Source organism: Stegastes partitus, unplaced genomic scaffold (assembly GCF_000690725.1).
Source record: "Stegastes partitus isolate 25-593 unplaced genomic scaffold, Stegastes_partitus-1.0.2 Scaffold1585, whole genome shotgun sequence".
NCBI lineage: Eukaryota > Metazoa > Chordata > Actinopteri > Pomacentridae > Stegastes > Stegastes partitus.
In genome coordinates, this window is record NW_007579316.1 from 111,300 (window position 1) to 125,824 (window position 14,525).

A 14,525-nucleotide genomic window follows, 5' to 3' on the forward strand; every position below is an offset into this window, starting at 1 on the left:
GGTGTATAAATGTCCAGCCAGCAGTGCGGGGCCACAGTCTGCCTGCCTGAGGAGACTGTCACACACACCTCCAGCAGAGAAAAGGTAAGACAAAAGGTCATTTTCTGAGGATAGTTTTACTTTGACACAGGTGTTGGAGAGTTCAAACTTACAAGAAATACTGTCTACTTCACCAGATTACACGGAACCAAAATGTGTTAAGAATCTGAGAATTTAACATTTTTAATTTATTTTTTTGTTCTTGTTGTTAGGGTTGCAATGTTGGAACAAAGCCTCATGTTCACAACATGTTCTAAACCCCGTCTGTGGCTATGGATGTGTTCACTGTATTGAAAGAGTATTCTACATGAAGTAATGTTTTTTTTATACAGTCATCTGCAGAATTACTAATTCAGTTTGTGACTCTCCCAACAGATGAATCCTCAAGTTCTGCTCTCCATCTTGCTGGTCATTTCTACTGTCCGTAGTTTCCAGTACACAGAGCTGGTGCAGTATGTTGACAACCACCAAGAAGAATATGTAGAGGTACAAAATATGCTTCTCTTCCAACATGACAGTCTTCCTCATAGTTAGTAAAACATAGAGCAACCAAATGTGGTGCAAAATGACATGAATCATTTTCACAATAATGTTACAAGGATTGTAGAGTAAGTTGTAGTGTTGTGTAAGTTGTAAAGAATTGATGTTGTAACTACTTGAATAACAATTTAGAACTAATTGATAATTATTCCAACGAAAGGATTAAGCAGTGTATTAGTGTGCATGTCGATAATTAAAATAAAGGTTTAGTTTTCTTCTTTTTAACATGATAACTTTCCCTTGACTGTGATTTTGAAGAAAAAATATATTTTGAACAATATTAAAAATACTGAGCACAAAGCAAGTATCAAGAAGCTACTCATTTACTTTCTCCCAAGATATCGCAGGAAATGTGCTTAGGAGTTTTAATATGTAGTCTGGCAACTACCAGTCATTAAAATAATGTTTATGATGAAAAGGAAATGATGTGACCAGTTTTGGAAACTAGGTGGTGCTGCTGCTGCCTAGTATATAACTCATGTAGAAAGTTGAAAAACCCCTTAATTAATTGTGTACACTAAATGTAGATTCATTGAATATAAGCTTTTAGACATTATTTTGAATATCCAAGCCCTTTGATATTTAAAAAAAATCTTTGTTTAGTCAATCAGTTTCATTGCAAATGCAATGACATTCGGGATTTTCTGCTCAGCTTTTGTTCTCGATTTGATCTGAATCATTTAATATGTAATATCTGCCTGTACCCAATACCATTTTTCTCAATAATGCGCTCTTCAAATATTGTAGGTCAGCTATATTATTAGAGGAGGTGGGCACTTCTGTGTGAGCAAGCATTGTGGGAGTTTAACTAGTAAAGGACCACCATGACAAGTCTGTACTGAGGCTAAATGACTTACAGCCAGTCACAAGTATCGTATAATGCAGGGAAAAACTGCACAATTGCTTCATAGTTTGAAGAAGGCAGGCAACGTTTAATTCTACACAGAAACGCTTTTCAATTTTTTAAATATTATGACATGCTGGTGGCATTAACTCCTTGCCTGTTTCACACATAGTGTTCTATATTAAACGTGAACTTTGATCATATCTGACTAAAGCATCAAAGTGTTTAGACACAGGGAGCAAAACAATTCATACAAATAAGCAAGGCCCCTCATAGCTAAAAAATGGCAGAAGAATAATTGAAATTGTGTGAATAAATAGCTCTGCTTCTAGTTCTTTCCTTTAGAACCCCTGATTTAAAGTGACTTAAGAGTGCATCTTAGGTTTTGAACAGTAGTGTGCAGCAAAAAGGATTTATTATATACAACTGTGTGGCAGGGGATTACGTCAGTTCAGTGAAGGTATTCTGAATGTTGTGTGTTTGTATGTGTGTTTCAGACTCTGAGGGACTGGGTTGCAATTGAAAGTGACTCCAGCAATGTCCTTAAGAGACCAGACCTACACCGTATGATGGAGATGACGGCTCAGAAGCTGAGACTGATGGGAGGGACTGTAGAGCTAGTGGACATCGGAGAACAAGAAGTCAGTGACACAGGCATCTCTCTCAGCAAAAACCAGCGCCCTTCCTGTCTTTCATTAGCGCTGTTTGAAATATTAGAGCTTTGTATATAATCATCAGCCTAATTGGTTCGTAAATGTTTCGCATTTCATACAGACGTTGGCTCATCAGGCAGGGTGACAGTGGCAATGAGCTGCTTACTTTAAAAAAGCAGTGGAGAGGTCAGGACTAAATCTCCCTCCTCATTACTGATTGAGACACATCAAAGCTGTTTCCCAAACTCATTAAACATATAGTGTATTTGAGGTCAAACTAGAGGTCAACATCCTCAGCTTCTCACCAGTAATTAGTAGCAACATAACATGAACTGTTTCTGTAATGTATTGTCTTACTGAATGGTAAAAACAACAGCTGATGATCTTTTGACATCAAACCACGGTATGGGGATGTTACACACTGCGGATCATTGAAATTCCTTTGATATTTGAGAAATATGCACACAGATTGAGTGGGTAGCTAACTCAGCACTGGTCTATACTGCTGCAACGCATAAAAGCAAAGCTCTTGATGCACCGTGGGGTTCCACAGAAGCTGAGTTGACTTTAAAATCAAAAGTATTGAGGGATGGTAAACAAACTATAAGAAACTGTGCAGCAATTTGTGCTGATCTTAGCTCTCCTTTTGTATCTGCAGCTTCCTGATGGGCAGACGCTGGCGTTGCCTAAAGTGGTGACAGCTCGGTTTGGCACTGACTCCAGCAAGTACACAGTGTGTGTTTACGGTCACGTGGATGTTCAGCCAGCAAAGCGAGAGGACGGCTGGGCCACAGATCCATACAACCTGACTGACATCAATGGTAACAGCATTTAAGCTCTTCAGATGTAATATAAGCCCATCCTATACAGCTGAGCATTGTTCAGACTCACAGAATGTTGGTTGGAATTTTAGTGATTCTCAAGTTTCCAAAAATGCCAATGTGTCAGGTGAGTTGTGATGAAATTTGTAAAAAATTATACAAAGAGTATGTAGAATATTTTAAAATAATGTCTTGGTGCAACCTTAAAAACACTGGGTTATAGGTTTGAATATCTTATTCAGTATGAACATTATATACTATAAATAAAGAATTATTCATAAAGTATCAAATGAAAGATACTTTAGGAAAGCAAGTAACTCATGAGACATATTATTTTTATTTTATGAATAGAAATAGGGCAATAGTTTCAACTAAATAAAACAACCTAGATGTGTACTTTTTTGATGAGATGACTGTTAGCTGATGTCAGTCCTGAAACACTGACTGATTCAGTTTTTTGAGGACCAACAACCGAAAATTCTAAAATGTTTAGTTTTAATCCAAAAAATGGCACCTATTCAGCATTTTGCTCCAAAGTGTGAAAGATTATGAAATACCTTTGTAGATTCTTTTATGATATTCTGATTAATTTAAACTAAAGTCACAACAGCTTTTACAAAAACAGCATCAGTCACACTATACATTTAAATTCATATACAAAAATATTATGTTAACCGACTGAAGAAACAGTGAATGTAAAATAAACTGTCACTAAAGACTCTTGGGACTGAGATGTGAGCAGCAGATCCTCTAAGTCCTGGAAGTTGTCAGGTGGGGCCTCCATGGAGTGGACTTGTTTTTCTAGAACATCCCACAAATGCTCAATTGGATTGAGATCTGGGGAATTTGAGGCCAAGTCACCTTGAACATCTTGAACCCTTTTTCTTGTTCTTCAAACCCTTCCTCAACATTTTTTGCAGTGTGGGAGTGTGCTTTATCCCTTTGAAGTAGGCCTCTGTCACCAGGGAATACCGTTGCCCTGAAGGGGTGTGTGTGATCTGCAACAGTGTTTAGGTAGGTGGTACATGACAAAATAAAATCTACATGAATACCAGGACCCAAGGCGTCCCAGCACAACTTTAACACCCAGACAATCACTCTGCCTCCACCGGCTGCCCATTGTGCACATCCTGTTGCCATCTCTTCCTTAGGTAAACCTCCCACACACCATCTACAAGATTTCACAGAAAACATGATTCATCAACCCAGACCACCTTCTTCTATTGCTTCTTGGTCCAGTTCTGTCATTGACAAGACATAGGTGTCAGCATGGGCACTTTGACTGGTCTGGGCTGTGCAGCAACTTGCAATGCACTGTGTTCTGAAACTTTTCCATTGTAGCCATCATTAAAGTGGGATGGGACCACATGGGCCGGCCTTGGTTCCCCATGCACAGCAGTGAGCCTTGGATGTCCTTTCTCACCAGTTGTCCTCCCTTGGACCACTCTTGGTTGGTACTAGCCACTGCACATTGCGTACACCCCACAAGACCTGCCGTTTTGAAATGATCCGACTCAGTTGTATAGCTGTCACAGTTTGGTCCTTGTCGCTTGAACTCTTCTGCCTGCTCACTTTTCCCGTTTCCAACACATCAGTTTCAACAACTGACTTAGATAAACCACTGACAAGTTAGGTGTGTATATATGTGTGTCTATATATATACATGAGTCGACTTTTTAAAACTTTTCTTTTACTTTAATTTCTACAGTTCTATAGTCTTGTTAAAGAGGAGTTTTTCTTTCCTCATTGCTAAAGAGTTTGCTCAAAGGAATCGTTTGGATTTATTGGATTTCTCTCCTTAAAATCATATTGGTCAGACATCAATTTACTATATAAAGTGCCTTGAGATGATTTATATTGTGAGTTGGCACGATATACACAAACTGAATTGAATGTAATTGACATGTAGTAAATGTAAACATAGTAGTTTTTTGTCTACTTTTTAAATCTGCAGTTGTTTCAGCTACAGCCATATTCATTGTATCATATAATCTCCCGTATGGCAACTATGAGAGAAATGTTCCACCAGAGGGATCAATCAAAACATAGAAAATGATTTTAGTAGATCAGTGTCTTATGGCTAACACTAATGAATGCTAAATATTTCAGTGCTGTGAAATTGATGGACAACTTTACAGAGTCTTAGTGTCCACAGAGTTACAGTGTCATAAAGATGTGTAAAGCTATTGAACTGGTAATGAATTCACTATATTGAATATTGGAACATAGATTGCTGTCTTTGTCCGCACATAAATGACTGATCATAAAAGCAGTAACATTAATGAAAATAGACCTCAGGTAACACTTTAATATCCAACTGGGATTTTAAATTTCTCCTGATGTAAGCTTTTGCAAATTATTGGCCTCTGATATGGGTTCTGACGGTATGAATGAGGAAAATAAAGCAGTTTGTCAAGCAGCTGCTTCAGGCTCAGCAGGAGGGAAGGAGACACAGAGACACTCAGGTATGTTGAAAAAAGAACCTGCCAGCAAGTAGGTTAGCCTCAGAGCGCTACAGTTGTCTCAGTAACCAACCCATAGTTCAAGTCACCCCTGTTTTGGCCAAACCTGCTTTCTGAAATTCCACCCAGTTGTCTGATAATAATTATGAATAAACTTAGAATATGTGTAACTGCTTTACAAAAGACATGAACCCCAGATGAGCATAGATATAGATGATCACTGTCAAATATACACAGTATAAAAACTATGAAAGAACTAGTGTGTAAGATTTAGTGGCATCTAGCGATGAGGTTGCAAAATACAATCAGAAGTCTGTTCTGGGCTACTGTAGAAGCATAGCGTGCTCTGCAGAGGAGGACCTGCTTTCTGTGTAGGTATGAGCTACAGTAAACACAATGATTACAGGTGATTACACAATAATGAAAATGCAATTTTGAAAACTGTTTTCCATTTGGGCTAATAGAGCCCCCTAAATCCTACATGCCAGTTGTTCACCTGCCTACAGCTATAATAGATAAAGATACAAAACACTGAAGCTGCCAAGAATTCATTCTCCATTGTAGTTATTTTAAAAACGGAGGCTGTTTTGAAGGCAAGACCTATATAATAAATAAAAATAATGATTGTTGTGTTACTTCCAGGTAACCTGTATGGAAGAGGAGCATCAGACAATAAGGCCCCAGTTTTGGCCTGGATCCATGCTGTAGAGGCCTACCAGGCCCTCAATATGGTGAGAGCAAGTTTACTATCATACTGGATACGCTTTTATACCCCAGATGAATAAAATCAAATGTGTAATGGAGCTGAAGAGGAATCAAAACCTCAAGTCAGACTGAAGGACAGATGACAGCATTTACTGTATCACCTTAATTTAAAAACATTTGAAAATAAAGAGGGGAAACAGAGAGGTGCTTTGGACAGGATAGATTCAAAACATAGCTTTCCTTTATTTGAGAAGATTGTCTAAGTCGAGTGAAATACTCAGCAGGTTTAGCAGGAACAAAGTGTTTACCCTCAGGCTGCTGTGAGAGGAGAGCTGAGCTTCAGCCAGGCTAACTTGCAAAGTCACTGCTGTTTCTGCAAAGTCACTGCAACAGTCTCTTCAAACCATCCTTGCCGCTGCTTTGTCTTGTGAGAGAATATGCAGCTGGGTATTCACATCAAAAGGCCTCAGCCAAATGCATTAAGGGGAAAACTACTGTGTTGGTGTGGATGCTGATAAGACTAGATTGAAATGAAGTGAATGCTTCTAGAGTTTGCAAAGCTTGTTAAAATACCATTACACTTTCAAATCGGCATGCTTGGTCAAAAATAAGTTGTTTTTCAAATGACATTTTCCTTTAATAGTTAATACCTCTTCCCATCCTAAATTCCTGATGCTGCTGCCACTAGCTGTCAAACATTTCTCATGGAGTTGCTCTCACTGTCCACCAGGAGCTGCCAGTGAACGTGAAGTTTGTCATTGAGGGCATGGAGGAGACAGGCTCTAACGGGCTGGACGCCATGATTCTGGCCCAGAGAGACACCTTCTTCTCAGATGTGGATTACATCATTATTTCAGACTGTGGCTGGCTTAGCAGACGGCCCGCCCTCACCTATGGCACCAGAGGCAACTGCTACTTCTTTGCTGAGGTTGTGTATCCATAGCCAAGGACGGACTAATTCTTTACGAAAGCCCATATACCTGGAGGTTCTGTGCTACGTCATGTTGTTTCATGCTAATGGCTTCCTCTTGTATGTTTGCAGGTCGAAGGACCCAAACAGGACTTACATTCAGGTGTTTATGGAGGCACTGTGATCGAACCAATGACTGACCTCATTGGCATTCTTGGTGAGTCTATTTTCCAAGAGTGTAACAGCGACATATTCACAGATAATTGGTGTTGTCATGGTGGGTACCTACAGACACAAGCCTCCTCCAATACTATTTCAACAGAATGTCTCGTGATATACATCATGTCTGTCGACAAACCCCACACAGCGATTCAAGCCACATTTACTAAAATCCTCAATAGACAGAAAAATAGTCAGCATTTCTGTTGATACTGTCAGATATGCACAGCCATTCATTCATATTAGTCTCGAAACGAAGAACTGAATTTTGATATTAAACAAAAGGCCTCTTTGGATGCAGTGTTTTTGCATCTAAGTAGTATTATAATAGTATTCACGGTGAATCAGACATGTCATAAATGTAATCTTGATTATTGATTACTGCCATTCCTAAACACATTACCACCATTAACCAAACTGGTTTTAGGCAGAAGACTGTGGTGCATGGTGAGATACATGCAGCTCCAAATGCTCTGCTGCAGTATTAAGAGAAATGCGAATTAAGTGTGGGAAACTGTGTTATTTTTGTGCACACACTTGTCTCTTACCTAAAGGTGCACTTCAGTGTGTAAATGTAACTGTTGCAGCACACATGTTGTTTCTTTAAGAAGAACTTATTGAGTTCACACTAAATTACCTTCCATTTTATAAGCAAAAAAAAAAAAAAATCAGTAGGCTACAGATTCTCAGATCAGCCACAACATTGCTGTATAATACATAATAAGTAAGACTTAAAAATCACAAGGTGAGGGTTTCAAACCCTACAAGTTCTGGCACCTCTCTTATCTTCTGTTATGCAACAGACATATGAACTGTAACTTTAGTGCAGAGTGAGGTTAGGTCTTTTCAAAAATACCACCAGCCTTTTCTCATGTTCCTCCACCCTCAGACACTCTGATCAGTCCCAGTGGAAAGATCCTGATTCCTGGGATCAGAGAGGCGGTGGCTCCCCTCTCTGATGAAGAATGGAAGATGTACCAGGATATCCAGTTTGACATGGACAACTACAAGAATAAGATTGGTGTCAATCAGCTCATGTACAGCAACAAGGTAACGAGAAAGAAATCTTGGATGATAGCAGCTTGTTCTAAGAACAGATGAACTCAACAAGAAAAGGGTTTGTTATTGTATTTCTGTCCTAAAGGTGGACTTGTTGGCTCACATGTGGCGTTACCCCACCGTCTCCGTCCACGGCATTGAGGGGGCCTTCTCTGATCCTGGAACTAAGACTGTCATTCCTGCTAAAGTCACTGCTAAGTTTTCAATTAGACAAGTTCCCAACATGGACCCGGCTATGGTCAAGAAACAGGTAAAAGACAGCGCTATCACTTGTGTGTGTTCTGTCCTATTGCAGTTCCCTTTTTAAACAGCCCCTGCTCTTACCGTTGTTGTTCTGGGTTTTAGGTTACGGACTACCTTCACTCTGTGTTTGCTAAGAGGAAGAGTCCCAACAAGTTGAAAGTCACGATGGTGATCGGGGCTAAGCCTTGGCTGGCTGACACTCAGCATCCTCTCTATGAGGCTGGCAAGGCTGCTGTCAAGAGAGGTACAGGACACACACCACATCACCTCACATTAAACACCCATCAGAGCATCAACATCTATTTTACTATGATAGTAAAGATGAAACGAACTGTAAAGCACTATAAAGACATATAAATAGCAGTAATACCAATTCTAAGAAAATGTCTTATTGTGATTCTTCTTGTGGGCCAAATTAATTACATCAACTGAAGGGAAAAATTCTCCTCTACTAGTTTTACCTCCAGCCTTGATGCACTTAGTAATATGATAAATATTGCTGGTTTTCTTAGGCTGTGAGAAAATAGATATTTTATGATTAAGATATTAGATATTTTGAAATATGATGTGTTATTTTTAACCCCTTTTTTGAGAAAAGAAAAGCTGAAACTACAAGTTGAAGATCTCAGAATGTAGAAAAATGGGAGTACCTCTTATTTATAGTACCTTTCAACTGGGCTTCTCCCTACTGATATACAGATATAAACCTGATTCAACTAAGGTTTCTCTTCTTGTTTGAACATTTCAACCAAAACACAAGAAGTACAGCTTCTATTTTTCTCACTACAAAGGCAAGAAGCTATTTCCTGAGGATTTTATCTGGATTTTAATCTTAACTTTTAATAATGTGGTTTTGTGGTGTTGTTTTGTAACATTGCTGTTGGTTGCTCTTGTATGTTTTTGCTGTACACTTCTACTGTTAACTGTGTTCTTGATCATTTCTTTGTGAGAAAAGTGCTTGCATAAACACAGGAGTGCTTGAGGAAATCTTACTAAAGTGACACATGAGATGCATAATACTCCCCTTAGCTGTTTCATTCTATGGTAGGTCCGTAACCAAGGCAACAGCTGGTGTTTTACGCTATCCTTGTTCAGCAGTATAAATGTAGATAAAGAGTGTAAAAGGTAAACACCGAAAAGGGAATTTCCAGAGAAGAAGTAATTTGCATAGTCTTTAATTCTGGCAGAACATGAGTGACTCTTGAACGTACACAGAGACTTTCCATGAGATGTATGAGAATTCATATCTGCTCTACAAATATAAAATGTCGTCCGCTGGGCAGTTTTCGACATGGATCCTGATCTGATCCGTGAGGGCGGGACCATCCCCATTGCCAGAACCTTCCAGGATGTGACGGGGAAAAGCATCATCATGATGCCCATTGGAGGCTTTGATGATGGGCTGCACTCCCAGAACGAGAAAATGAGCAGGTTTGATGCCACCAGCTTTACACTCACGTCTTCTTATTTCACATTACCGGAGGTATTGAGATGAAAACAAGATGCAGAAGAGAAGCTGGGATTTAATCAGAAAGAAGCAAGCTTACACAGTCTTATCCTCTCTTAATCATCGACAACCTTGAACTGAAAAAATCCTTTAACCCTATATTTACCATACAGAAAACACACAGAGCTGCAGGATAATAGGGATTTGATTATTGTTAGACACGCAACAACACTAGCCACAGAAACATCACAGGAAACTGACTATGATTTAGCAGTATTTGTTTACATACAGCATACTGCCAGATGATAGCACACACCACAAGGACAAATGAGCAGCATCCTAAAGAAGAATACAAGGCTAAAACCTTGTTCAAGGTCATAATCTTTTTTTAAATATAAGATCAATGCTGTGACATGAACAGAAATAAAAGAAGAGTTGGTCTGGTTTAAAAAGGCTATGTAAGTCCTACCGTCAACTGGCAGTGGAATAGGGATTACATTTTTTGTGCTTTGGGGAGTTCTAAGAAGGTAAATGTACCCATCTGTTGCTGTGGATAATGGTATATTTAGATTAGTTATATGAATGTTTTACTTGCTTTTGTTAGTGTCCTGTGAGACACCAGCTTTAGTTTTTAACTGTCCATTCCTTCCTTTCTCTCTCAGATACAACTACATCGAGGGAACCAAGTTATTCATTGCCTACCTGAACGAAGTGTCCCAGATCAAAAAGACCAGTGTGTGATGTCTCACGGTACAATGACCTCTTCAGTTACCAGCCCAGCAAGAGCAAACTTTAACTTGATGTTTTCAATGTGCCTTCATCTGTATCTTATGCATTGTTGTATCTTTTGGTGCCAAGCTTCTATTTATCTGTATTATTAAGCACATCTTTTATTTCTTTCTCTTTCTGAAGTTCTCAAACTCAACAATGTTATCTATCTATCTATCTATCTATCTATCTATCTATCTATCTATCTATCTATCTATCTATCTATCTATCTATCTATCTATCTATCTATCTATCTANCTATCTATCTATCTATCTATCTATCTATCTATCTATCGATGTGTTAATATTTTGGACTTGTGATTGAATGTAATGGCACATGCTACTGCTTCTGATTGGTTGAAGTATCTGGATATCTGAAGTCATTTCTTGATGCTGTTTTCATTACTCACTTTGCATATGTGGCATATTTTAATGTTCCATATAATGTCAGTCAGTACTGTAAGAATATATGTGCGTCATATAGTAAAAGCTGTACAATGCACTGGTTTGTATTCTTTATTTATTTTGTAAGTGTCCTAATGTTCTTTATTAAGTACTAATAATGAAACAAACACACATTCATATTGGTTCTTTACGCATTTATTCACCACTCAAACATTCGCTAAATACTTGTATAGTTCCTTATTTCAGAGCCAAGTCCAGTACACATGGACGCTCTGCTGCCAGCAGTTGATGTATGCATGGACGTAGTCCAGTCATTGTCTGGTGCTAGAGCACTGTACACAGAACAGAATCCTAATCAGGCTCATGCATGAGCTATATGCTTTACATTTCATCTGATAGCTGACATTATTCAAAAAGAATATAACACAGAGTTTAACAAGTGCTTCAGTCTCAAATTTGGCATGAACGATGTGCTTCTCATACTGTAACAAGAGAAACAATTAATTATGATAAGTGTGCTTGTTCCCAGTCAAGTTTTTCTTTTTAGTATTAAAAATGTATTCTGAATGATTGTTGGTATTTTAGTATAAAACAGTACAGTGAAAATCAGACAGACAGTAAAAAAAAAAAAAATAAATAAATAAATAAAAATTTAATGTTTCTAATTAAACATCCATAACTTGTGTATACACCATGAAAACACATTTATTAAATATCAATATGCATGTACAAATGATTCACTGGAGGATTTACAACTGTGTTCAAAACTCATATAGAGAAATGATTACAACTACATTTTAATATTTTATCAATAGGTGTCAGAACATACATTGCTCAGTACATAAAGTATGAATATATCTGGATCCAATTACATGATTGTGCACTTTAAGGCATTCAGGTAATAGGGTTTGGATAAAGTGTTTTCTGTTTTTATTTCGTGAAAATTATTTGAAATTAAAGAAGGCTGCCTAATGCAGTTAGAGTATCTGTCTTATCCACTTGTGGGAAATCTGTCTTATTCTTTATGTTCTTTTATGCTGACACTCATATTAAGAGATCTCTGAAGCAACTGAAAAGACAATGAGCATATCTGTAGTGGTGAGTGTCACCCTTCATGCATTTAAAATAAATGAAAAAATATATATATGATATAACACATGCCTAAACAATAGACTTGTGATTTATTTTTTATTTTTTTGGTTGCAAATATTCACACACACCAAAAATCATAACAGTTTTGGACACTCTACAGTTATTATAAAATTGCACTATTCACTTCCAAAAATCACACATCTTTGCAAGAGGATCATTTCAGGTGTCAGGTCAGACCTTTAATTCCACAGCAGCATTTATCAAAAGCACACACACATATTTGCTACATTCTGCTCTATGTTACTGGTGACAGACTTTACTGTAATGCTGCAGATGTGTCATGTATCCCAGCAGGTAGTGGTGGGGAGGAACCCTGGTGTTGTGAAGAAGCCGTGTCTGACACTTCAGCGGCCTGATTCACAACACCAGCTGACCCTCCCCACCCACTCACACTCAACACTCACACACTCACCACAGTACTGTAGTACAGTGCAGAGGCAGTGCGAAGGAAGTTCATCTTCAGTGACTCAGTGACAACATATCACCTGGTGTCCATGTTACTTTATTGTTGTCAGACGGCAGCACACACAGTGGAGCTGCCTTTTATTTGAACCATTTAGAAAGAGATCTGCCATATTAGCATCAAAAGTAGCAGATGGAGAACACTCACCTTTCCTCTGCAGTATACTCATGGCCTCGGCTACAATGAATACAACTGACTGCAGCAGTAGTGGGGGTGGCTAACATTAAGAAACACTAAATGGAGGGCAAGGGATCAACGTGCGTGAAGTACACACTGTCTCCACTGGAGGGCAGTTTGCACACAGCGTCTTCCTTCTCTGCTCCCTCACTTTAAGGCCGATGATCTGATGCCAGGCTGGTCAAGCACAATGACTTAACCTGGAGAAAGTAAGACAGAGACAGGGAAAATAATTTATAGCTAGAACATTTAGTTTCTATGTAGTATTTGAAAATTACACCAAGATTTGACCTATTCTCCTTATAAACCACGTACAAGTCTGCAATTTAACTAGAGCACGTGGTTATCTTTAACAAATCTTTAAGAGAAAAAAAAACTGTGTGTCTGCACAGTAAAACATAAGCCAAGATTCTCAGATGTAACAGTGCTCTATTTGGTTGTCTATTTATAAAGTGCTTTGGAATTGAGGACAGGAGCTGAGAATAACTTTGGTTTCACAGCGGCAAGCCTTAATCCACCTTGAAGCATCCCGCTGTGTGCGAAAAACTCAAATCATGTCATGGTAAAGTAGGTTTACACTAAAATGATCTGCATGCAGAGTTTCACTATAACATAATGTTTTAGTAAATAAATTCCCTAATAGGTCCATTCATTGAGATTGTCCTTGACAAACTGATACTAAATACCCAGGAGCCAAATAAACATATTTAGCTGACATAATTAGTCATTATGTGAAAATTAAAGACAGCACTTGATGATCAGTATTATTTATTTTTCACTCAAGGACACACACACACACACACACACACACACACACACACACACACAAATATATATAAATACAATTGCATTCTTCCCTTCAGCCAATGGATGTGCATGTTTTTCTGTATTCTGACATTGTATGCTTTATCCTACTTATTTTTCCAACAATTCATCTGAGCTGGATTGTGCCGTTTACAGTATTTGTGTTCGTGTAAGGATGACTTTAATCAGCTGTCCCAGTGAGCTCTGATAAAACTCTAAATCCTTGCAATCTTACTGGGCACCTTGGCACTTTGGCAATTACCCAAAATATGTCGCCCAAGTAGGCACTTGACCCAAAATGTAACCCTTTTGGGACAGAGCCAGACCCAGAATCTATATCCTGTACAAGAAGCTGGTTCAAATGGATCATGTGGATGCGAAGGTCTAATTTTTCAGTACTTTGAGATCGCATATGTGACTGTAATAATGAATGAAACTGAAGTAGTGCTTAAGTTTAGTTAGTTAACTAATCTTGTTGACATATCAATACATAATGGTAAAAAAATATATTATCTGTGTATATGTATATGTACAAATCTATCTCTAATATTCATCATCTATTCATTTTAAACTATTCCTTTTTGACTGACTGGCCTCGAGGACCTCAGTCTGTCCTAACACAGGAGTCCATGAGCTTGGGAAGATTGGGAATTGGAAAGATGACAGCCAGGCTATCCTTAAAACAACAAGATTTGAACTGAAGAATCAACATTGCAGATTAAAGGCCTCAACAGTGATTATAAGAGAGAGGCTGTTTTTTGTTTCACTTTGACGAATTTAGTCTCAGTTTTGGGATTGAATCTGCAAATTTCCA

At 38.3% G+C, this 14,525-nt stretch overlaps 1 protein-coding gene and 1 long non-coding RNA gene across 2 annotated transcripts in view; one reads left to right on the plus strand and one right to left on the minus strand.

Annotated features, from left to right (window-relative positions):
• Nucleotides 1-1,958: 1,958 nt before the first annotated feature.
• Nucleotides 1,959-10,871, plus strand: cndp1 (carnosine dipeptidase 1). The gene is made up of 10 exons (XM_008300765.1): nt 1,959-2,064; nt 2,735-2,897; nt 6,002-6,090; nt 6,795-6,992; nt 7,107-7,191; nt 8,083-8,243; nt 8,338-8,502; nt 8,598-8,739; nt 9,779-9,926; nt 10,605-10,871. The coding sequence occupies exons 1-10, from the start codon at nt 1,990-1,992 to the stop codon at nt 10,681-10,683; spliced, it is 1,305 nt and encodes a 434-aa protein (XP_008298987.1). The 5' UTR covers nt 1,959-1,989; the 3' UTR covers nt 10,684-10,871.
• A 423-nt stretch (nt 10,872-11,294) lies between these two features.
• LOC103371437 (uncharacterized) overlaps nt 11,295-14,525 on the minus strand; it is a 31,573-nt gene continuing 28,342 nt past the window's right edge. Inside the window, exons 3-4 of the long non-coding RNA XR_520942.1 lie at nt 12,878-13,107; nt 11,295-11,447 (exon numbers count right to left, since the gene is read on the minus strand). This is a non-coding gene — a long non-coding RNA (uncharacterized LOC103371437). The remainder of the gene's footprint in view (nt 11,448-12,877; nt 13,108-14,525) is intronic.